At 51.7% G+C, this 22,530-nt stretch overlaps 2 protein-coding genes across 4 annotated transcripts in view; one reads left to right on the forward strand and one right to left on the reverse strand.

The window, feature by feature from the left end:
- TMEM129 (transmembrane protein 129, E3 ubiquitin ligase) overlaps positions 1-1,471 on the reverse strand; it is a 6,552-nt gene extending 5,081 nt beyond the window's left edge. The window contains exon 1 of one of the 3 annotated variants that reach the window (XM_006152893.3): positions 1,367-1,471. In XM_006152893.3, coding sequence (XP_006152955.1) covers positions 1,367-1,436 — 70 coding nt within the window. In that variant the 5' untranslated portion in view covers positions 1,437-1,471. Of the gene's footprint in view, positions 1-625; positions 1,002-1,348 lie in introns of those variants that run through there. The other 2 variants (XM_014589497.2, XM_006152892.3) reach the window with 2 other exon arrangements.
- Positions 1,472-1,780: 309 nt separating this feature from the next.
- The window catches only part of TACC3 (transforming acidic coiled-coil containing protein 3), a 23,169-nt gene continuing 2,419 nt past the window's right edge, over positions 1,781-22,530 (forward strand). The window contains exons 1-13 of the mRNA XM_006152894.3: positions 1,781-1,938; positions 5,273-5,435; positions 5,569-5,711; positions 7,969-8,922; positions 10,032-10,107; positions 10,306-10,462; positions 16,385-16,437; positions 16,829-16,932; positions 17,338-17,425; positions 17,747-17,851; positions 19,764-19,840; positions 19,922-19,965; positions 21,312-21,472. Of these exons, the coding sequence (XP_006152956.1) occupies positions 5,274-5,435; positions 5,569-5,711; positions 7,969-8,922; positions 10,032-10,107; positions 10,306-10,462; positions 16,385-16,437; positions 16,829-16,932; positions 17,338-17,425; positions 17,747-17,851; positions 19,764-19,840; positions 19,922-19,965; positions 21,312-21,472 (2,124 nt within the window). The 5' untranslated portion in view covers positions 1,781-1,938; position 5,273. The remainder of the gene's footprint in view (positions 1,939-5,272; positions 5,436-5,568; positions 5,712-7,968; positions 8,923-10,031; positions 10,108-10,305; positions 10,463-16,384; positions 16,438-16,828; positions 16,933-17,337; positions 17,426-17,746; positions 17,852-19,763; positions 19,841-19,921; positions 19,966-21,311; positions 21,473-22,530) is intronic.

A 22,530-nucleotide genomic window follows, 5' to 3' on the forward strand; every position in this document is an offset into this window, starting at 1 on the left:
AGGGAATGAAGATTTTCTACTGATAATTCAGCCTCCAACAAACGAGCTAGCGGTAGGGAGCCCCCCCCCCCCCCCCCCCCCCCCCTCTCTCTCTCTCTCTCTCTCTCTCTCTCTCTCTCACACACACACACACACACACACACACACACACACACATGTGCAGGCTGCTTGGTCTTTTGTCCCCCAGCCAAGTGATGATTCAGAACTTGAGCCCAGCTGGGCCGGGCATTCCCTGTCACTTGATTTCTGTCACTTGCAAGCCAGTCCTTGGGCAGGCATGTGCCCCTGCCCAACTGAGAAGCTCGAATGGGGTCCCACTCAGGTCGGGGTGGGCCCGCCACTTCTCCCCACTTCAGCTAACGGGATTTTGGGGTTCTCATCACCGGCAGGCGAGAGAGGTGGAAGGAGACTCCTGCTGACCACATCTTAGCCAGCTTTGAGGTCTCAGCCACGCCCTAACTCTCTCTAGTTTTGCACTCCTTGTGCAAGAGCCACCGGCCAAGCGCCTTCCGATGGGGGAGTGGGGGGGGGGGGGGGGGGGGGCCGTGCGGACACAGGCACATGGCTGACCAAGGTAAGGAGAGTAGGACCGGCCAGAGGCAGCCAAGACGGAGGAGCGCCTCACCGAGAGGCAGCAGCGAGTGGCACAGCAGTGTGGCCGCAGTGCGACGCAGGTGATAGGGCACGAAAGCGGCGTCCTCGCTGCCCAGCCATCCAGACAGTAGGTTCTGGACGGTGAGCCCGGCTGAGTGGAACTCGTTGGGCGTAAACACGAAGCACACGGAGAAAACCAGGTAAGCCAGCGTGAAGGTCACCTCCGGGCTGTCCATCCCGCCGCCGCCCGGCCAGGCTTGCGGCCCCAGCACCGAGAAGGCCGCAGCGTCCAGTCCTAGCTGGGCGGTCGTTGCAGCTGCCCGTAAGGCACTCTGGGAAATTGAGTCTCCCCAATCAGACCGCCCACGAGGCACCGTGGGAGATGGAGTCCCTCCATCGGGCCGGCGGCTTGTGGGGCACTCTGGGAGATAGAGTCCCGTCCCTAGGCTGCCCACGCGCGGGGTACTTCGGGAAATGGAGTCCCCACCCCGACAGGCCGAGCGCCCGCGGAGCACTGTGGGACATGGAATCCCCTTAGCAGGCCAGCCGACAGGCCAGAAGTCGTGAGCTGCCCGTATGGTCCCAGAGAGTACAACTCCTCCTCACAAGCAGCCCTGAAAAGGGCTTTGCACTGGACCCATTTTACAGCTGGAGAAACAGAACCGAGAAAGCGGCTCTCAGGCCCTGGCCAAGCCGCACAGCCCAGGTGCATCCGCGGCAGAGCCCTAGATACCCGGGACAAGTTGCTGCCCACCCCGGAGAAGCTCTCCACCTCCTCTGGAGACCCACTGTCTCCGCAGCCCGTGACGTCTCCAAGGCGACCCGTCCGCAGCTCCCAGCATGCCCTCGGCAGCGAAAATGGAACAGCCTGTGCGCCTGGTGGAGGGAGGGGGAGGCGGATGCGACACGGCCTCCTGTTGGCCGCCGGGGCCCGGGCGGCCCGCCCCCGGCCGGGCGCTGATTGGCGGAGCGAATCAACCGTCGCCCACTGTCTCCGCAGCCCGTGACGTCTCCAAGGCGACCCGTCCGCAGCTCCCAGCATGCCCTCGGCAGCGAAAATGGAACAGCCTGTGCGCCTGGTGGAGGGAGGGGGAGGCGGATGCGACACGGCCTCCTGTTGGCCGCCGGGGCCCGGGCGGCCCGCCCCCGGCCGGGCGCTGATTGGCGGAGCGAATCAACCGTCGGTATTTGAATCCGCTGGCGCGGTGGGCGGTGATCGCGGGTTGGAAGCGCTGCGGCGGCGAAGCGGAGCGACTCGGCTTCTTGAAGCGGAGCAGGCGCGGCTTCTCTCCTACCCCGTAGTGGGCGGCGGTGCGGGCCCGGATCCCGACAGCGGGCGGGCAGGTAGGCAGCGTCGCCCAGGTCTTGCACGCCGGGCTGTGGGGGGAGGGATCCCCGCTCCTGATGCTACCCGACCGCCGCCCTTCCCGCCCCGCCAGTCGTGGCTCCCCCCGGGGGGGGCCACCGCTGCCGGAGGAAGCGCCCCCTGCAGCACCTCCTGGAAGTTCCTCTGCCGGAGCCCAGTTTCTTGGGGCCCCTTCGGCTGGGCCCTTTTCTGATCCCGCCCCCCGTCTGGGCCTCAGAAAGAGCCGCGACCCGGGTGTCTGTGGGTTAGGTTGGGCGGTGGCCGTGGTTGTCCTGGGGCTGCCTGGCCGACTGTTCGTTTTCTCTTCTCAGCCCTCCCCCGCCCGCCACAGCTGACGGCTATGGCTTTGTTCACTCCCTCTTTGTCCGGGCAATTTTAGAGTGATGATCTCGTCCAGCCTCTCAGCTTTCTATGGCGAGTCCTCCCTTTATGTGGCATTCATCTCTGGAAGAAAAAAAAAAAAACCTCCTTTATCCCCACGTTTCTTTCCAGTAGTCTGTTTTCCACCTGCTTTTCAGCGGAACTCCAAGACTTGTTTGTGTTCACCTCCTCTACAGTTCTTCCCCTGAGCACACCCCAGTCCGGCTTTTGCCACCACTCAAGGGACCCTTTCTTCTTAGGTCTCTGACAGTCCTTACGTAAATCCTTTGTTGGTTTCGGTCCCCTTCCTGCTTGACGTTCCTCCTGGGACTCAATGACATCTTCCTCTCCAAAAACTTCCTTCACCTGCTTCTGGAAGCTATCATGGTCTCCACCTGACTGGCTCCCTCTCCAGCGTCATCCTTCTCCAGGGGTCAGCCTCTTAGCATGTCCCGTTGTACTACTATGCCACCGTCTAGCCCCAGTGCTTAACTTTTTTATTTTCCTTTGTTTATTCATAATAGAGTGTGTGTGTGTACACATGAGAACAAGTAATCACCACAGGGCTTAGTCATGCTATGATCCCTTTTCTCCAGCCCATCAGATCTTGGGCACTCACATGTGCCTAGTGTGTAAGTTGACTGGCCAGAGATTCAAACTGCAGTAGTCATGTGGGATTTGGCTTTTCTTTCTTTCTTTCTTTTTTTTTTTTTTTTTTTAAGTTGTTATTATCATTATTATTATTTTGGAGAAGTTTTTTGCTATAGGGCACGTGTGCTCACCAGAAAGACAGGGAAACAGAAAGTGAGAAATCACCCCCCCCAGGAGGATGGCCATGCCACAATCCTCTCTCCATTCTCCTCTCAGTATCTTGGACCCTCCATGCACACACGCCCAGTGTGAGTTTTAAGCCACCAGGTCCAGGACTCAAACCACAGGCAATTACATGGGAGTCCAGCAACGTAACATTACATCATTTGCTGGTCCTGGGATCTGACTTCTCTTGAGCAGCATATTACCACTGCACTGCAGAGCCAGTCCCCAATGCTTAAACACTTGTGTACTCAACTGCCTCTCTCCACAGGCAGCTTAAACAGGATTTCTAATCCCTAGTTCCCTTACAGTTTTTGCCTAGCTGCTACTATCCTCCCTAGTTAGGCAGTAGTCCCTTCACCTTCCTGCAGGGACTATCCTTTATGCTTCTTTCTCCACCACGTATTTTCACATGATCCTCAAAGTCCTTTTTTTTTTTTTTTGGAGAAGTTTTTTGCTATAGGGCACGTGTGCTCACCAGAAAGACAGGGAAACAGAAAGTGAGAAATCACCCCCCCCAGGAGGATGGCCATGCCACAATCCTCTCTCCATTCTCCTCTCAGTATCTTGGACCCTCCATGCACACACGCCCAGTGTGAGTTTTAAGCCACCAGGTCCAGGACTCAAACCACAGGCAATTACATGGGAGTCCAGCAACGTAACATTACATCATTTGCTGGTCCTGGGATCTGACTTCTCTTGAGCAGCATATTACCACTGCACTGCAGAGCCAGTCCCCAATGCTTAAACACTTGTGTACTCAACTGCCTCTCTCCACAGGCAGCTTAAACAGGATTTCTAATCCCTAGTTCCCTTACAGTTTTTGCCTAGCTGCTACTATCCTCCCTAGTTAGGCAGTAGTCCCTTCACCTTCCTGCAGGGACTATCCTTTATGCTTCTTTCTCCACCCCCCACCTGTGAGCCATCACCAACTCCAGCTGTACCACCTTCCTTGAAGGCCTAACTTCTCTCCCACGCTGCCGATTCTCAGGACTGGTGCAGCAACAGCATCTCTGTTCCTTCCCCACCCTTCCCCTATATGATCACAGAAGAGCAATGTAATGCAATCTTGGCTGGCCACCCCTCTACTTCAAAGCCTTCTCCTGTTGCCCCGTACCCCGTAGTCACTAGAAGCCCAACATAGCAAAAGCTGGGTTCATTGTACACCTACCTTTCTCCAACTGAGAGCTGCCAGAAAGGTTTCCTCTAGGTCATTGATTTGCTGAGTTCTAGGCTTGTGCTTCACACAGTCCAGCACTCCCTCTGCCAGTTGCCCAGGCCAAAAATCTAAGCATTTACTTTGACTTCTCTTTGTTTTTGTTTTGTTTTGTTTTGATTTCTACACATTCAGCATAGGCCCATTGGCGGAGCGGGGGTTCAGCTCTGCTGCCCTGGCTGTAGGAGCCTCTGGTATTGCCACTTCCTCTCCTGCCCTTCCCTGTCCAGCCACACAAGCACCAGAATGGGCTTCTCATACCAAGTGAACTCTAGCACTTCATAATGCCGACCTCCTGACCAGGCCTCCTCCTGCCTTACATTCACACCAAAGCCCCAGGGCTGCTACCACCTTTGGGACCTTATCCCTCCTGATATCCGGGTTTGTACTCTAGCCTGGTGGGAGGGAGACCAAACCAGAACTGCTGCCCTGCTTGTCTGCCCTCTGTTGACTCAACCACAGCTGGCCTCACGCATTGTGCCATGCATAGAGGCTAGGGAAGATCTGGGGTTCTGCTGGCTCTTCCAGTTTTCTTACAGGCCAGAATTTTCCTAACTTCTACTCAACAAAATTACATAGCAGTGGGAACTGTTATAAGGACTTAGTTTTTCTTTCTCATGGTCTCAGCCTAAAGGTCCTTGTAGATCTTGGTTTCAGCATGTAACAGCACAGCCCACAGCTCCCCTTGCCTGGTTGGAGAGCCAGAATCCCTGGGGGCAGGCCGGGGACTTACGCTAAGGTTCTCTGTCCTGTCTGGCACAGGACACCTACGCGAGGGGTGAGCTCCAAGGCGCTGACCATACCCGTACGGATAGGGGGCGTCCTCCCTGCAGCACTGCAGGGCAGTTCTGTCCCTGTCATATCTGTGTTTAGGTGACACAGTGTTGTTGCCCTTGTGCTGAAGTAAACACATTCTTTTCTAGAATGAGTCTGCAGGTTTTAAATGACGAAAATGTCACCAGTCAAAGAAGTAAAGAGAACTGCGACTTCCTGTTTTCACCACCAGAACTTACCGGAAGATCGTCTGTTCTTCGTTTGTCACAGAAAGAAAATGTGCCACCCAAGAACCTGAATAAAGCTGTGAAGGTAAGTGTGTGGCCCATCAGGCCACTCTGGGGCCTGCTTTCCTAGTGTCCTCTGAGCTGCCAGGCCCTGCCAATGTGCTGTAAAGACTTGAATTATTAAGTAGGTGCTCTCTTCTCGCTCCACCTCACCGCAGGTGACTTTTCAGACCCCTCTGCGGGATCCACAGACACATAGGATCTTAAGTCCTAGTATGACCTGCAAACTTGAGACTCCTTTTGCTCTGGGTGACAACATCGAATTAGAGAACTCTCATCAAGTCTGGACACAGGAAGAGAAGTAAGTGTCGATGCTGTTGAGCATATTTAACCTTGCCATCTCTAACAGACATTGCAGAAACATGGTATCTTACACAGTTTCATCTCAGCTGGATATTTCCTGATCTCTGCTCAGTTTATACGGCAGGAGGCCTTTTCATTAATGGGATGTTGATCATGATATTTGGAATAACTTTTAAATTTATGCTTCACTCTTGCTGTGCCAGCCAGTTTGCCTCGATCTTTGTTTCTCTACTTTGTTGAAATATCCTGACTCCAGCTCAGGGAAGGACAATCTGCAGTTTCATTTCTCTCTGGTGTTCTGCTTCTCTCCCTTCTGCTTAAAAGCCATCACTGGCGTTCTCTACATTAGTACCAGAGAGGGCAGGGAGAGACTTGTGGGCAGAGAGACCGTGTTGTATGATCTGCTGGTCAGATATGTGGTAGGAGGGGTCGGCTAGGTGTTCGGCAGGCTGTGTGGTCGGCTCACTGACCTGACGACAAGTAGATGCTGAGGCTCTTCCTGTCTTTACCTGGAAAGGAGGGCCTTGGAGACAGCTCTTCTCCATGGCTGAACTAATCTGTCTGGGTTCCAAGGGACACATCCAGAGTGGGAAGGGGCTTCTTCACCTTTTGGCCTTTTAGCCAAGGTCAAGTTCGGTATCAGACAGCATGGTGCTAGTTTTTGCTGATGGAGCTACTGAAAGCTTTTTTGGGGAAGAGGTTTTTGCTATAGGGCGCATGCACTCACCAGAAAGACAGAGAGAAAGAGACAGAAAGTGAGAAATCACCCCCCAGGGGGGATGGCCATGCCACAGTTCCTTCTCCATTCTCCTCTCGGGATCTTCGGCACGCATGCACACACACCTGGCATGAATTTAAGCCACCAGGTCCGGGACGTGAACCTCAGTTGACTCCATGGGAGCCCAGTGACATAGCAATTACACTCTTGAAAGCTTTTTCTTCTAAACAGTTTCAAGATGTATGGAGAAAATGATAAGGTTTAAAATATTTACATGCTGTTCACATAGCTTAAATAGAATGTCACTAGTGAATACATGTGACATTTCTTAGGTCCTTCAGGCCACATACCTACCTCTCTTCTAACCCGAATTTACTGTTCTTGTGTCTTCTTGCTACTTTTCAAATTAACTTTTATACTTTTCTTTTTGAAGTTCAGCTAAATGAAAATAAAGTGAATATCATTTTTTCTTGACAACCAAAATAAAGGAGATTACCTTCCAGCTGCCATGAATCTGACCTGCCTTGGAGGCCAGGGAAGTTCTTGCCTCTGCCCTGTACTTTCAGGGCTGCAGCCAGTCAAGGCAGGGAGGGCCTGACAGGTCCCAGCCTTGGCTGTCTCACTGTGCGCTTGTCCTTGGTGGCTCTGGCATGGTGTCTCTGCCTGTGCAGTTCATCTTCCCAGTACTCTCACAGGTGTGTGTTGGAGACGCCATGACACCCAGGTGGTAATGTTTCTCACGGAGCTTGTTGTGGCTCAGTGGGGATGAAACCAGAGAGTGGCCGGCCAGGTGCTGACTGTGGTGGTACGTTGTCCTCACGTATGACTGAGGTGTCAGCTGGTGGAAGTGGAGTGGCTGTGAGCAATATGGTTGGGTGGAGAAACTTGGAGAAAATTTGCAAGAGTAGTCAGTGAACCAGGGGGTCCCCTTCAGCTGAGTCACTGAAATGACTGGAATGTCCTTCTGAGTGATCTGTAGGTTGGATCATGCTTGCCCCGAATGTGGCAGCTTGTGTCCTCCATTATGGTTCCAATCCTAACTCCTACCCTCCAGTTGTCTTAACAAGCCTTCCTGTCTGTCAGGAGTTCTATGGCTTCCACCACTCCTGCACTCTGTCCAGCGCTATTGGACAGTGGTCTCTCAGGGAGGTGCTCTCTGCTCGGGGTGCTTCTGTCAGTGGGCATTAGGCCACTGGCCAGTAGGGTCAGCTCTAAAAGCAGCGTTCTTGACCTCAGCCTCCCCTCGTTTCAGTGGAAAGCTTGACCCTTGTGTGCTCTGATAACCCATGACCACATAGCCACTGGTTTCCTGCACCTTGCTGGCTGGTTTTCCAGAGAGTTCTCTGTTCTGCCTCTCTCAGAACCTGTGTGGTCCCAAAGTAGCTGCCAGCACTAATCTGGGGGCATGTACTCAAGTGGGACCTAAGCCAGGTGACATAGTTGACTGATATTCTTGCTTCCTGCCTTTCACATGGACTTAGGTATAATTGAAAAGCTAACAAGTTCCTTGGTGTTAACTAAATCTGTTTCTGAAAAGCCAACAGTTTACCAAGGAAGTGGACAACAAAATTACCAATGGGATTCTTCAGAAAGAAGCCATGGCTGATGCCAACTCTCCTCCAGCGAATGTGACCCCAGCCTCTGAAGATGGCAGTTCCAGCAAGCTTGGCGCAGCCCCCCTGGCTGACCCAGGCTCCTTAAGCTCTCCAAGCCACAGCCCAGAAAGTCCTAAAAAACAAGCAGTACCTCTAGGACAAATGCCTGGCAGCCCTCAGCAAGCAGCGGAGGAAGACGGTAGTCTTCATTCTTTCGATAAAAGCATAACTTCCGTCTCTCAGACCCTAGAAGACCCCCCAGGGATAGCGTCCCAGCAGAGAGCAGAGACTCCTCATAGAGCTGAGGAAGGAAATTCACAAGGCAGCGTCTCTGCTGCTTCCCTGGGGGCCGTTCTACCTCCTGATCCGACCCTTGAAGCACCACACAGAGGAGGTCCCCTCACAGGGAACTGTGACGAGGACGCCCCTGGACCAGGAGACAGTGCTCAGTCCCTTCCCTGCACAAGATCCTCTGGTTCTGAGGACACAGCCCCGTCCAGCCCTCAGAAGGAAGACGCCTCTGTACAGATGGCTGACTTGGCAAGGGGTGAGCCTGTAAGGCTAGAATTTGACTTCTCTGACACCACCACCAAAAAGGCTCCCCGACCAAAAAGACTGGGCCTCAAACATCCCTCTAAGAGGCAGGAGGTAAGACAGGAACAGGCCCCCAAGGCGGCGCAGGAGGGAGATAAGAAGAGAGGGGAAGACGAGTGCCCTGCGCCTGTTCCACGGGGCTCCTACAACCTCGACTGGAACAAGTTGGATGACCCAGACTTTAACCCTTTTGGAACTGGCTCCACCTCCAGTAGCAGCAAAGCTCAGCCCCCAGACAGCTCTGAGGTGGCTCTGCAGTCAAGTGCTGGGCCAGTAACCCTGGAGAACCTGCCTCTAAGCCAGTAAGTGTGGGTTTCTGCGTCTAGGTGACCACTCCATGGTGTGTGGGCCAAGGGCCTAAGTCTGCACTCATTTGTAGCCAGGCCGACTCCACCTGAGAAGGGGCCTCCAGCAGAAACAAAGCTTAAACAGGTACAAGAAGCCCAGCTCCCAGGTGCCCGGCACAGAGCTGACTTACGTAATAGTGCGCCTGCGTTTGAGGGGAAAGTCAAATGCCCGCGGGCCGCCACTCGGCTGAAAACAGAATGTGGCCAGCACTGTAGCAAGGCAGTGTCCCCAGTTAGAGCCCATCGCGAGCTGCTGTGATCTGATCGAATGCTGTGGCCCCAACAGCCAAAACTAAAACATAGCTGTTACCACTTAGAGTGGTGTCTTCACGTAGCTCTCATGTATGAGGTCGTCGGGAAAGTCGTGACATGTTTTTCTATATGATGGGTCATGGCTTTCCTGGAAACCCAGTACCTTCTCAGGCTACTGCTCTTTGAGGTTAGTTTGTTTTTTGAGGTTAAAGTTTTAAGCCATGAGAGATTTTGCCAGTGTCCTGCAGGCCAGTGCTCTGACTCGGAGTTCTTTTGTTAGGTTGTTGAAAAAGTCATGACATGTTTGCATAGAAAAATATTTCATGACTTTTCTGACCACCCAGTAGTACAACCTCCCCGAAGCTGGCATTTGCTGAGGGTTTGCTGCCTCTGGCTGTTCTTCGGTTGTGTTCCCAGGGGTGGGGTTGCTCAGCCAGGAGAACCATTACCTCCAGTGTGTGACTGTCCCTTCCCAGTCTCCTACCCACATGGGGCCTTTTACTAATTTCGCCATAAAAAAGATCAATGAATCATTGCAGTTTTTTTCCATTAAGTTGTGAGGATTTCAGAGCTTCTTGCCTGCTTCTCCCTAACCTCACTGTCCAGGCTCACTTTTCGTTCTGAGTAAGGTTGGTGAGGGTAGCTTTGCAGCCATCACTTGGGCTGGCCCCATGTGCCTCGTGTATTCTTTAGTTAAAGGTTCACAGGACCAGCACAACCGTGCAGATGGGAGCCAGGTAGCGGCTTGGTGCCATACTGGAGACATGGCAGTGGGAGTACCACACAGGCTTCTGTTAACTCTCTCTCTCCAGGCAGCTGTGTGCAGCCTCAGCGGATGATACGTCTGTGGTACATATGGTAGCAGAGACCCCAAGAACTGAAGGCAAGGTAAGAGGATATGCATGTGCCTCCACACTTTAGTCACCATTTGCGTATCATGTAGAAACGTAACAGGCCAGAGGGTCTTCCAGTGACAGGCTGGGATAAACCACTGCCCTTCTACCCTTCATCTCATCCCAGGCTTATTTTGACTGAGGGTGGGGCTTTGTCCTCAAGGACACAAGATGACTCTGACCTTCCCTCTAGGAGGGAACTTTGAATTTTTCAGACATGTCAGTTTCTGTGAGCTGTCAGGACAGTGAGCTGAAGGCCCCACACGCTGAACCGGTGGCCTTCCCTTCTCAGCAGGGACTGGAGCCTGTCTTGGAGCTAAAGGAGGAGAAGTTCAGAGACCCAGCTGAGGGTATGTTGCCTTGGACTGTCACTCCCAGTATACCTGAAATGTCCGGTGGGCATATTTGCTCAGTCGCTTGCTTTCCCTCTGTCATTTGCAGGTGATCATTCTATAGGCTGTTCTATTCCCTGACTTCAGATTATTCCACATAAACTTCTGGTTTATGAAGAGATGAGCATTTTTGATTAAACAGGACTGGGATGCCTTTATTTTTATTTATTTATTTATTTATTTTTGAGAGGTTCTTGCTATAAGGTGTGTGCATTTGCCAGACAGAGAGAGAGAGACAGAAAGGGAGAGATCATCACCCCCCTACAGGGGGTGATGGCCACGCCGCAATCCCTTCTCCTCCTCCATCCTCCTCTTGGGATCTTGGGTGCACATGCACCCATTGTGGGGTTTAAGCTGTCGGGTCTGAGACTCGAACCGTGGTCGACTACGTGGGAGTCCAGTGACATGACCATTAAGCCAACTGCTGGTCCCAAGGGGTGCCTTTAATTTAAAGGACTTCCTGAAATGAAAATTGTAGATTCATTTATAAAACGAGGTAAAAGATGTGAACAAAGTAGTCCACAGTCAAGATAGAAATACAAGGCTGGCCCCGTAGCCTCGTGGTTAAGAGAGTCAGATGCCAGATCAACTGCAGTTTGAATCCCAGCTCTGCAGCTTGAAAAACACCCAAAATCCTAACAGGATGGAGAAGAGGAGATTGCAGCATGATTACACCCCATTGGGGTGTGTGCGCTTGTGCTCGCTTGCGCGCTCGCGCTCTCTCTCTCTCTCTCTCTCTCTCTCTCTCTGTGTTTGTCTGTCTGTGTCTGTCTGCCTGTCTTTCTCTGGCTAGCTCATATGGTAATCAGAAAAACACTGTTTGAAACAAAAACCCATAATGAAATATGTTTAAATCTTCAACACTAGGCTATGGATAAATGTGGTATATCCCTAAGATGGGAAAGGATAACTAGTTTCTTTACTATTATTATTATTATTATTATTATTATTATTATTATTTTAATTTTAACCAGAAAGAGAGGAAAGATGAAGCAAGCCACCAGGTCTGGGACTCAAACTATGACTGGCTATGTGGGAGTCCAGCACTCCAACCACCACACTACCTGCTAGCCTTGAGAGAGGATAAATAGTTATTAAAGTGCATTCAGTGAGAAATTGTAACTGAACTGATTTAAAGGTTGGTAAGGTGTAAATCTGGTCACTTAAGAACCCAGTTATTGTAGCCAGGTGGTGGTTCAGTGGTTATTACAACTGGACCCAGACGGGAAAGGTCTTAGGTTTGTGTCGTGGGACCTCCCTGGGCATGCCAACTAAGACTGATGGATGATGGCAGAGGCCTTGTTGGGGTGCCTACATCTCTAAATAAAAATAGATGAACAATGGGACCAGCAAGTGGTGTGGTGGTTAAGGCACTGGACACTCCCACATGGCCAACCACGGTTCAAATCCCAGACCTGGAGACTTGCTTTCTCACTTTCCCTCTCTCCCTCTCTGTGTCTCTCTCTGGTCAGGTTAAAATAAACAAATGAATAAATAAAATTAATTCTTTTAAAAAATACACAATAACAACAATTTTTAATAATAGGAACCAATGGCAACCAGCAGTTAGCGTGATGGCTATGTAGCTGGACTCCCACGTAGTCGACCGCGGTTCACGTCCTGGACCTGGTGGCTTAAAACTTATGCCAGGCACATGTGCGTACATGCCCAAGATCCCGAGAGAAGAATGGAGGAGAAGGGATTGAGGCATGGCCATCCCCCGCCCCCGGGGGTGATTTCTCGCTTTCTGTCTCTGTTTCTCTATGTCTGTCAAGTGCACGCACCCTATAGCAAAAACCTCTCCAAAAAAAAAAAAAGAATAGGAACCCAGTTATCAAAAAGACTAGACATATGTAAAGTGTAGAGTATCTGACAAGATAATCATGGGTTCTCACCCATGGGAAGGGCAAGCTAAGCTTTGTGGGTCTCTGGGGCTTGCCATGGGACCTCTGGAATCACACACAACCTAGACTTTTGGTCTGACATCTGAACACATTCTCAAGACTCACCCATGTGTAGTGGGTGGTCATATTTCATTCCTTGCTGTGACTGAATAGTTGTCACATTTTGTTTATTCACCCACTGATGGCTGCTTGGATTATTTCCACTCTTCATCTGTTATAAATCTGACCGCTAGGAGCATTCACATATAAGTTTTTGTGTGGACACAGGTTTCTTTTTTTTTTTGTTTTTTTTTTTTGGTATATGCCTAGAAGTAGAATTGCTGATAACCCTGCTTAACTTTTTGAGAACCTGCCAGACTGTTTTCTGAAGTGGATGTGTTATTTTACATTCCTACCAGCATTGTAGGAAGGTTTAGATTTCTACACATTCTTGCCAGTTACTATCTGTCTTGTCAATTCTAGCCATCCTAGGGTATGAAGTGATATCTAGTCCTGGGGTTTCTTTTCTTTAAAGAAGTATTTTTTAATTTTATTCATCATTGCCATCGTGTTTTAATTTTGCTATAGGGCACATGCATTCATCAGAGACGGAGAGAAAGCAAGCCTCCAGGTCTGGGATTCAGTCTGCAGTCAGCGACGTGGGAGCCCAGAGCCTTTAACTGCCACATCACCTGTGGCTCCTCTAGTTCTGGTCTTGATTTTACATTTTGCTGATGGCTAATGAGCATCTTTTGAGCATTTTTTCATGTGTTTGTTGCCCACGTGTATATCTTTGAAGAAATATCTATCAAGATCTTTACTCACAGGCCAGCAGGTGGTGTGGTGGTGAAGATGCTGGATCTCACATGGTCCACTGTACGGTTTGATCCCCAGACCCAGCAGACTGGAAAAAAACCAGGCCATGTGTGTGTGCATGCCCAAAATCTCAACAGGAGGATGGAGGAGAGGGGTCTGCAGTATGGCCAACCCCCTTAGGGGGTGATTTCTCATGTTCTTTCTCTCTCACGTGCACTCTCTCATTTCTTCTTTCTCATTTGCTCTCTCTTTTTCTCTCACTCATATTCTCTCTCTCTCCTCCTAGGGGAGTGCATGTACTCCATGGAAAACAAAACAAAACCTAAAAGTAAAAAAGATCTTTACTCACTCCCCCGCCCTTAATTTGCCATGGGACACGAATACTTGCCAGAGAAAGGCAGAGGAGGAGAGAGAGAGAAGGAAAGTAAGAAAGCATGCCCTGGGGCCAGCAGGTGGCATAATGGCTATATCGCTGGACTACCGTGTAGTCAAACCCAGTTCGAGTACTGGATCCGGTGGCTTAAACTCATGCGATGTAACCATTATGCCATCTGCTGGCTCCCCCCTTAGTTGTTGTTGTTGTTGTTGTTTGGTTTTTGGTTTTTTTTCGGAGAGGTTTTTGCTATAGGGTGCATGCACTCGCCAGACAGACAGAGACAGAGAGACAGAAGGCGAGAAGTCACCCCCCAGGGGGGATGGCCACACCGCAATCCCTTCTCCATTCTCCTCTCGGGATCTTGGGCACGCATGCGCACGCGCCCAGCGTGAGTTTAAGCCACCAGGTCCAGGACTCGAACCGCGGTTGACTACATGGGAGTCCAGCAACATAGCCATTACGCTAACTGCTGGCCCCTGTTTTTTTTTCTTTTTTAACCAAAGATTATGTTATCAAGAATCGGGCAGGACCAGCCTGTAGCATGTTGATTGAGGCAGCTGGATCCCATATGATCAACTGTACAGTTCAATTCCTGGACCTAACAGCTTGAAAAGCACAGTAGATATGTGTGTGTGTGTGCCCAAAATCCTGAAGAGAATGATGGAAAAGGGACTGTGGCCTGGCCATACTCCGTAGGGAGTGCTTTCTCATTTTTCTCTCTCTCTCTCTGGTGAACACATACGCCTTATAGCAAAATTTCTTCTTAAGAAGGCTAGCAGGGGGACCAGCAGTTGGTGAAATGGCTACGATGCTGGACTCCCATGTAGTCAGCCTTGGTTCGTGTCACGGACCCAGTGGCTTAGAACTCATGCCGGGCGCGTGTGCATGCATGCCCAAGATCCTGAGAGGAGGATGGAGGAGAAGGGATTGTTGCGTGGCCATCCCTCCTAGGGATGACTTCTCGCTCTCCATCTCTCTGTCTTTCTCTGTCTGGCAAGCGCATGCGCCCTATAGCAAAAACCTCTCAAAAAAAAAAAAAAAGGAAAATTAGCAGGTAGTGCAGAGGTTAAGGCAACTGGATCCCACGTGGCCGACTGTGCAGTTCAAGTCTTGGTCCTGGCAGCTTGAAAATCACACCAGGAATGTATATGTATGCCAAAATCCCAAAAGGAAAATGGAGGAGGAGGAACTGAAACATGGCCATCCTCCCTGGGAGGGTGTCTTCTCACTTTCTCCCTCCCAGCCAAGAGTGCACATGCCCTATATAGCAAACTAAAAAAGAAATTGGGCCAGCCTTGTATTCTAGTGATTAAGGAAGCCTGGCCCCACGTTCAAGTTTTTTTGTTGTTATTAAAGATGGTCCCTAGCCAGCAGATGGAATAATGTTATGTCACTGGACTCCGGCATAGTTGACCACATTTCAAGTCCGAGACCCCCGCGTCTTAAAACTCATGCTGGGCACATGTGCATACGTGTCCAGAATCCCAGGAAGAGAAAGGATTGCAGCATGGCCATCCCCCCAGGGAGTGATTTCTTGCTTTCTGTCTGTCTCTCTGGTAAGCCCACATGCCATATAGTAAAAATCTCTTTTTTTTTTTTTTTTTTAAAGAATGATGGTCCTGGGACCAGCAGGTGGCATAATGGCTATGTTGCTGGACTCCCATGTAGTCTACCATAGTTCGAGTCCTGGGCCTGGTGGCTTAAACGCACTCCTAGTGTGTGCATGCATGCCCAAGATCCCAAGAGGAGAATGGAGGAGAAGGGATTGTGGCATGGCCACCCTCCCTGAAGGGCGATTTCTTGCTTTCTGTCTCTCTCTGTCTTTCTGGTGAGTGCACATGCCCTGTAGCAAAAATCTCTCCCAAAAAAAAAAAAAGAAAGAAAGATGTTCCCTAGAAAGTTTTTGGCTTCATTTTTTTCATTTTCCAGAGGACACATGTGCTTAGCAGAGAGTGAGGCGGGTGGGGGAAAGCACCCCACCAGTGAAGTGTGGTCACACCGCAGTCTTTTCTTCTCCATTTATCTATCCTATTGGGATTTGGGGCACGCACACACACATGCTTGTCGTGTTTTTTAAGTTGCGGAGGACAGAATTCAAACTGTGCCGTTGGCCATGTGGGACCCAGCTCTCTTAACCACTAGACTCTGGAAACAACTCTTTTCTTTCTTTCTCTTGCCAAAGGGCGTATGCACTCACTTTTCCTCTCTGTCTTTTCCATCCCATCAGTATATGAGGCACACACCCCTAGTTGGTTGGTTGGTTTCTCATGCCATCAGAGCTGGTATTTGAACCTCCTTCAGCCAGGAGGGATCTGGCTCCCCACATACGGGGCTGGACCATCAGAGGATTTTTCTAGGGTAATTTTGAACAGTAATTCTCAACCAGGGCAATTTTGCCCCTCAGGGGACATTCGTAATTGTTACAGCTGGGGACAGGGGACCATATTTCTGGCATCTCCTGGTGGGAACCAGGATGCTTTCCAACATCTTACAGTACATAGGACACCCCACGATAGAATCATTAGCCCCAGATTTCAGTCAGCAGTACCGAGTGAGAGATCTCGCTGTGAAGCAAAGACCTCAGAGTTTGGGGTGGGTGGTAGAAGGGAAGGGTCACTCCCAGTGTACACAGCTCAGGAGGTCTGGAGATGAAGTGGCTGGCCCGGCAGTGGGAACACCTGCTGCATGCATTTCACCAAAGAACAATGGTTCCGCCTTGTAGGTCACTTGAGGGATGCTAGCGTGTGGCTGTCAGGCCTGGGTTGTGGCAGACGGCGATAGTGGTACTGACTCCCTCCCTCTCAGTTCTAGGCATTGGGGCTGAGGTGGATTACCTGGAGCAGTTCGGAACGTGCTCGGTAGGTACCTGCCACTTGAACGGCAGCCTTACTTGAAGTGTGTATCCCTAGAACAGCCCCACGCCACTATGTGCAACGTGGTGGTTCTTCAGCCTGGAATGTTGTGACTGGTCATGTCTCTGCATCTCTGTAGAGATCCTTTTCCCACAATTTCTTCTCTGTGGCATCCTGTAGTCTTGGGAGACTCCTAACCCAAATGCTGACCCTGAGATGAACTTGGAAATGCTATACTATGGGAATGGTGCCGCAGGTACTATTATAGGTGACCAGAGACGGGTGCAGTGTGATCTCCCCAGGGCACTTTGCCCAGTGAGCTGACCACCCTGTGGCTCTCAGGGCTGTCATCTCTTAGGAGCCAACAGTAATACTGATTTGTCTTGCCCTCCCTCAGTTCAAGGACTCAGCCTTGAGGAAGCAGTCCTTATACCTCAAATTCGATCCTCTCCTGAAAGATAGCCCTCACCGACCAGTGCCCATAGTCTCCGGGACAAGCAAGTGAGCACACTCTGTGAAGTTGTGGGGTTTTTTATTGGGGGGGGGGGCAGGGGCAGAGGGGCATGCACACACAAGTGTCCAACATGAGTTTTAAGCTGCCAGTTCCGGGACTTAAACTGCAGTTGATTGTGTGGGAGTCCAGTGACATAACCATTATGCCATCTGCTGGTCCCCTGTGAGATTTTAAAAGTGGACCAGGGAGCTGGGTGGCTAGACTGAGGTTATGATCGGAACAACTCGTGGTACTGAGTGGACAGGACAGAGCAAGCCCAGGGCCAGCCTCAAGCGGCAGCTATGGTTGGTCCTTATTGTGCTTAAGACCAGCCATCATCCTTTATGTCCTACTGACCGAGTGGGACACGAGATGACCCACAGGATGACACAGCTGTCTCTGTTTGGTCTCAGTGCACAAGATGCAGAACAGCCTTCCTCAGGAAATGTGCTAGAAACCAAGCTTGTGGATTTTGATTTCTTAGGAGCTCTGGATGTTCCTGTAAGTATTTCAGTTCCTTTGGACACTGTCTGTGGTCTAAAGGCATGTGTGTTGTAAGGGCCTTTGTTTTATGTTCCTGGGGATCCGACGCCTCTGGGTCAGTTGGTGGGGACGTGGGGCTGCCAACTACTCCTTGGTAAGTGAGAGGTCTGTTATGGCTCCCTCACCCACTGTCTCTGCAGCAGAGGAGCTGGGCATGGTGTTGACCTGGCTTCTGATCAGGCTGGTTGGGTCTTTGCTCCCTGAGGACAGGCCAGAGGTAGGAAGAGATGAGTCTGACATGAGGCTCATGGCTCTTCTCACTTTTTGTTATTCATGCAGGTAACAGGCCCACCCACATGTGTCCTTGAGCCTGGGGTTCCACCCTTGCCTGTTGGACCCATTGTGGACGTGCTGCAGTACAGCCAGCGGGACCTGGACACGGCGGTAAGTCACAGAGGGCAGTTCCTCTGTTGTGAGATCACAGATGTCTCTTGAATGCTGGGCTTGGCACTTGGCTTTTTTTTTTTTTTTTTTAAGAGAGATTTTTGCTATAGGGCACATGTGTTCACCAGAGACAGAGCCATTAAGCAATAGATCACCCCCTGCAGGGGCGGATGATCATACCGCAGTCCCTTCTCCATTCTCTTGGGATCTTGGAGACACACACATGCACCTGGAGTGAGTTTTACGCTGCTGGATCTGGGACTTGAATCATGGTTGACTACGTGAGAGTCCAGCCACTCAACCATTATGCCATCTGCCAGTCCTGACACTTGGCATTCGGTCAACCAGTCTTTCTTGACGCTCGGTGGAAACGGAGAGCTGCGGGGAGATGCTGGTGTCAATTGCTGAGACCTCAGTCCCTCAGCATGCTGCCCAAGGAGCCGAGAGTGCTGGGGCTTTGTCTAGCATCTGAGTAGGCAGCTGCCCACAAACAGCCTCTCTCTGAGCAGAGCTATCAGATAGCCTGAACTCAGCACTGGGCTCACAGAATTAGCTGCAGCCAGGGGGAGGCGACAGCGAGAGTTAGGGTGTCTGTCTCCAGGGGTGACTTTGCTGAGGCAGACCAGCACAAATACCTCGTGGCTTAGAGGATAATGCTTCTACGAGCCTGGGTGGTGTTCGTTTCCTGCCACTTCCTCCCACCAGCCCTCCACCAACCCAGACATATCTCTGGATGGGCTAGAAAGCTCTCTTTACCTTTCTCAGGTTCAAGGGTCCCTGCCCCGTGTTTCCCCAGCCCTGTCTCAGTCATCACGCTCCTCGTGGACACACGGAGGCTTCAGCCTTCTTTTTCCCTTTTCATTTGCTAGAGGCCGTGCATGCTTGCCAGAAAGAGAAAGTGAGAAAACATCACCCATGTGGGATGGTCACTCCATAGTCCCTTTCCTGTTTCTCCTTTTGGGATTTTGGGCATGCATGCACACATGCCTGGTGTGTTTTTCAAGCCACCGGGTCCAGAACTCAAACTGCGCAGTTCGTCATGAGGGATCTAGCTGCCTTAATCTCCATGCCATTGGCTGGCCCCAGCCTTTTTTTTTTTTTTTTTTTTAATCTTTATTACTGTTGTTATTCAGTTTGCTCTAGGGCACATGCACTAACCAGAAAGAAAGAGAGAGGGAAAGTGAGAAAGCAAGCTACGAGGTCCAGGACCCCAGCCGTGGTTGGCCATGCGCCTTCACCACCACGCCACTTGCCAGTCCCTCCCCAGCCTATCTTGTCTAGTCAGTCACCTCTCAGAGAACCCATGTACATGCTAAGGGCCCAGGGCATCTGCGGGCACCACTCCGAGCTGCCGTCCGCCGGGGGAGTGGGACAGATGGCCCAGGAGATGAGTTTGCAGAGCTGTGCTCAAGGCCCCAGGTTCACTCTAGCATTGCTCATAGCGACCCCCAGGCTAGTGTTTTCGTGGAGGCATGCACTGACCCAGCTACACCCAGGCTGCCTGTGGGTGTGGACTCCCCCCCATTCCCTGTCCTGTCTCAACCCATCTGAGTAACCCCAGAGCAGGCCCAGAAGCTCACAACATCAAATCCAACTTGAGCTTTGCCCTGCCATTTGGCCCCCTCCTCTCCCCTCTGCAATGTCCTAGGGACAGGAGCCTTCACACTCAACACGAGGGCCTAACAGATGGACATGCTGGGGGTACATGCACTTACCAGGCACCTACTGGCTCCACCTCAGCAGGTCACCTGCAGAGCAAAGCCCGTGGCCTTACACTGACTGGCCTCATACCCTAACTCAGAGCAGGAAGTCTTGGCCTGACTGGGGTTCCTGGGATGCTGTGTCAGAGACCTTAGGTGTGGGGAAGGTTACCGAAGATGAGCCCCCCAACCCAGCTGTGTGACTTGCATAGGTGGAAGCAGCACAGAAGGAGAACCAGGAGCTGAGAAGCAGGTGTGAGGAGCTCCACGGGAAGAACCTGGAGATGGGGTAGGTCTGCGGGATGCTGGCTTTCACCCTGGTCTGCCTGCCATGGGCTGTCCCAAACGCACATTTGCTCTCTTTCTGCAGGAAGATTGTGGATGGGTTTGAGGAGATCGTGTACCAGGCAATGGGTGAGTGCCAGGTGTCCAAGGAGTACACATCAGCCTCGGCGCCAACTAATCCCTACCCTGTGGGGCCCCTGCCTCTGCGGGCAGCTGTGTCCAGGACACTTTTCCTAACAGCACCCTGTTGGCATCCCCTTGCTATGACCCCCGTCAGTGTGGAGCCACTGAGATAAACTGAAGAGAAGTCGGCAGTGAGATGGTGATGTCTGCGCCAGTGCTTGACAGGCTTCAGAATTGCTCAACGCCGAGCAGGCAGCTGGGGCTGTGGTCGGGAACAGATGCTATTCCTCTAGCACTTTTTTTTTTTGGCCAGAGAAACAGAGGCAGAGGGAGAAAGCATCTCCAATGAGGCGTGGTCACACTGTAATCCCTGCACCACTTCTCTATCCTGTCAGGATTTGGGGCATGAACAAACACGCCTGGTGTGTGTTTCAAACCACCAGGTCTGGGATTCAAACCACGTGGTCAGCCATGTGGGATCTGAGTGAGATGGTGATGTCTGCGCCAGTGCTTGACAGGCTTCAGAATTGCTCAACGCCGAGCAGGCAGCTGGGGCTGTGGTCGGGAACAGATGCTATTCCTCTAGCACTTTTTTTTTTTGGCCAGAGAAACAGAGGCAGAGGGAGAAAGCATCTCCAATGAGGCGTGGTCACACTGTAATCCCTGCACCACTTCTCTATCCTGTCAGGATTTGGGGCATGAACAAACACGCCTGGTGTGTGTTTCAAACCACCAGGTCTGGGATTCAAACCACGTGGTCAGCCATGTGGGATCTGACTCCCTTAACCACTAGGCCACAGGGCCGGCCCCCTGAGGCATTATTGTCTGGAGTCTGGCCCATCCTTACCTGCCCTCACCAGGTAGCTGTCCAGTAGTGGCTTCTGAGGATGTTGGGTGGGACCAGGACACCAGGCCTCACCTGAGGCTAGAACTTAGACTCCCAGAGGAGTCCCTGTGGGAACCTGTCTTAGGCCAAGCATCAGCCAGTGGCAGGTGACTTCCTAGGCCCTTACCTGTTTGTAAGAGGGCTACACAGCACTACCTCAGCTTCATGAGTGGCCCCTGAGCTCAGAGCACTGGCCCCACCTGTGAGATCTCTTCAGGGGCCTCTGCTGGGTCCTGGGCTTCAGGCATAAGGTCTACTCTACTGTCTCCAGCTCCCTAAGGAGCCCCAGAAGGTCATGGTGGAAAGGGGGCTCATCTAATCTCGCCAGGACATCTGCCCACGCCTGCCTACGGCGTACGCCCTGGCTGCTCACCTGCCACCCCAGGGCTCTTACATCTCTCCTTGGCCATTTCTGGCACCCAGTATATAAGTCACCCTCTAATCCCTAGTGTTTGCTTTTCTCAAGAGGAAGCTCAGAAACAGAAAGAACTCACTGAAGCCAAAATCCAGAAGGTTTTAAAAGAAAAGGACCAACTTGCCGCTGACTTGAACTCCATGGAAAAGTCTTTCTCTGACCTCTTCAAGCGGTTTGAGAAACAGAAGGAAGTGATTGAGGGCTACCGCAAGGTACGTGCGTGCCAGCCCTGGCAGCTTGCAGTCCAAGCCCACCAGGCCACAAAGCACCCTTTACGCCATGGTCCTTTGAGCCTTCCGTCACCCTGGGCAGGGATGCAGTGACACGGCGCTGCCCAGTCTGCACCATACTGGTGTTGTGGGACCTTCGAGGAGTGAAGTGGGCATGAACAGGACAGATGAGAACAGCAAGCATCAGGTGGCAAGGAGTGGCCAGGAGGGCAGTAGGAGACATAGCTGTGCTCAGTCACCTGGGAGAACTTAGAACTTGCCTGTTAGAGGGCGTCCTGGGCTGCCGCGGTCTGAACCACCCACCACTGGATCGGGAGTGGTGCCTGGTGTGAAGAACAGCAGCTGTGGTGAGAGAATTGTGAGACACAAGGTGACACTGGTGTGCGAAGACTGACAGGGTTCTCAGGAAGGAAGGAAGAGCCCGTGTTGGCCCCAAGGAGGGCTGCTGGTGCATGGCATCCATGTGTGGGTGCCCACAGGAAATTGGTCTCACCTGGGCAGAGCTGCCTACATGTCCACCTAACCACAGGCTGCTGGGTCCCCTCCTCCTGTAGCGCACTCCTGTGCCTCTGCTGGAAGAGGCTGGTGCGGTGCTCCCTGGAAGAAGCAATGTCTAAAGATGGCCCGTTCTCCCAGAGCAGGCCTGGAAGGCCAGCGGGTTCTTCCTGACACTGTTGGTATGGATGTAGCAGGGGCTGGCATAGAGGCCAGGGCTTGACATTGCAGGAGGAAGGGGGACAATTGCCAACTGTAGAGGGTGCAGCTGGAAGGGGGAGCGTATTCTTGCCCTGAGGGGTGGGGGAGCCTCAGGTGGACACCCTGGGAGTCAGCTTGAACTAGAACGAACAGGCCCTCACAGGGACTGACTGAACATCCCCTCATCTCCATCCTGTGGTCGGATGGGTCCCTAGCTGCCTGGCAGAAGCATGCCATATACTCTATAGAAGAAGATACCTTTAACTATGAACTATGGCTTCAAATAGCCTTTTTTTTTTTTTTTTTTTTTTTTTTTTTGAGGGTTTTTTTTTTTGGGGCCGGGC

The sequence above is a fragment of the Tupaia chinensis genome, unplaced genomic scaffold (assembly GCF_000334495.1).
Source record: "Tupaia chinensis unplaced genomic scaffold, TupChi_1.0 Scaffold000360_1, whole genome shotgun sequence".
NCBI classification, from domain to species: Eukaryota; Metazoa; Chordata; class Mammalia; order Scandentia; family Tupaiidae; genus Tupaia; species Tupaia belangeri.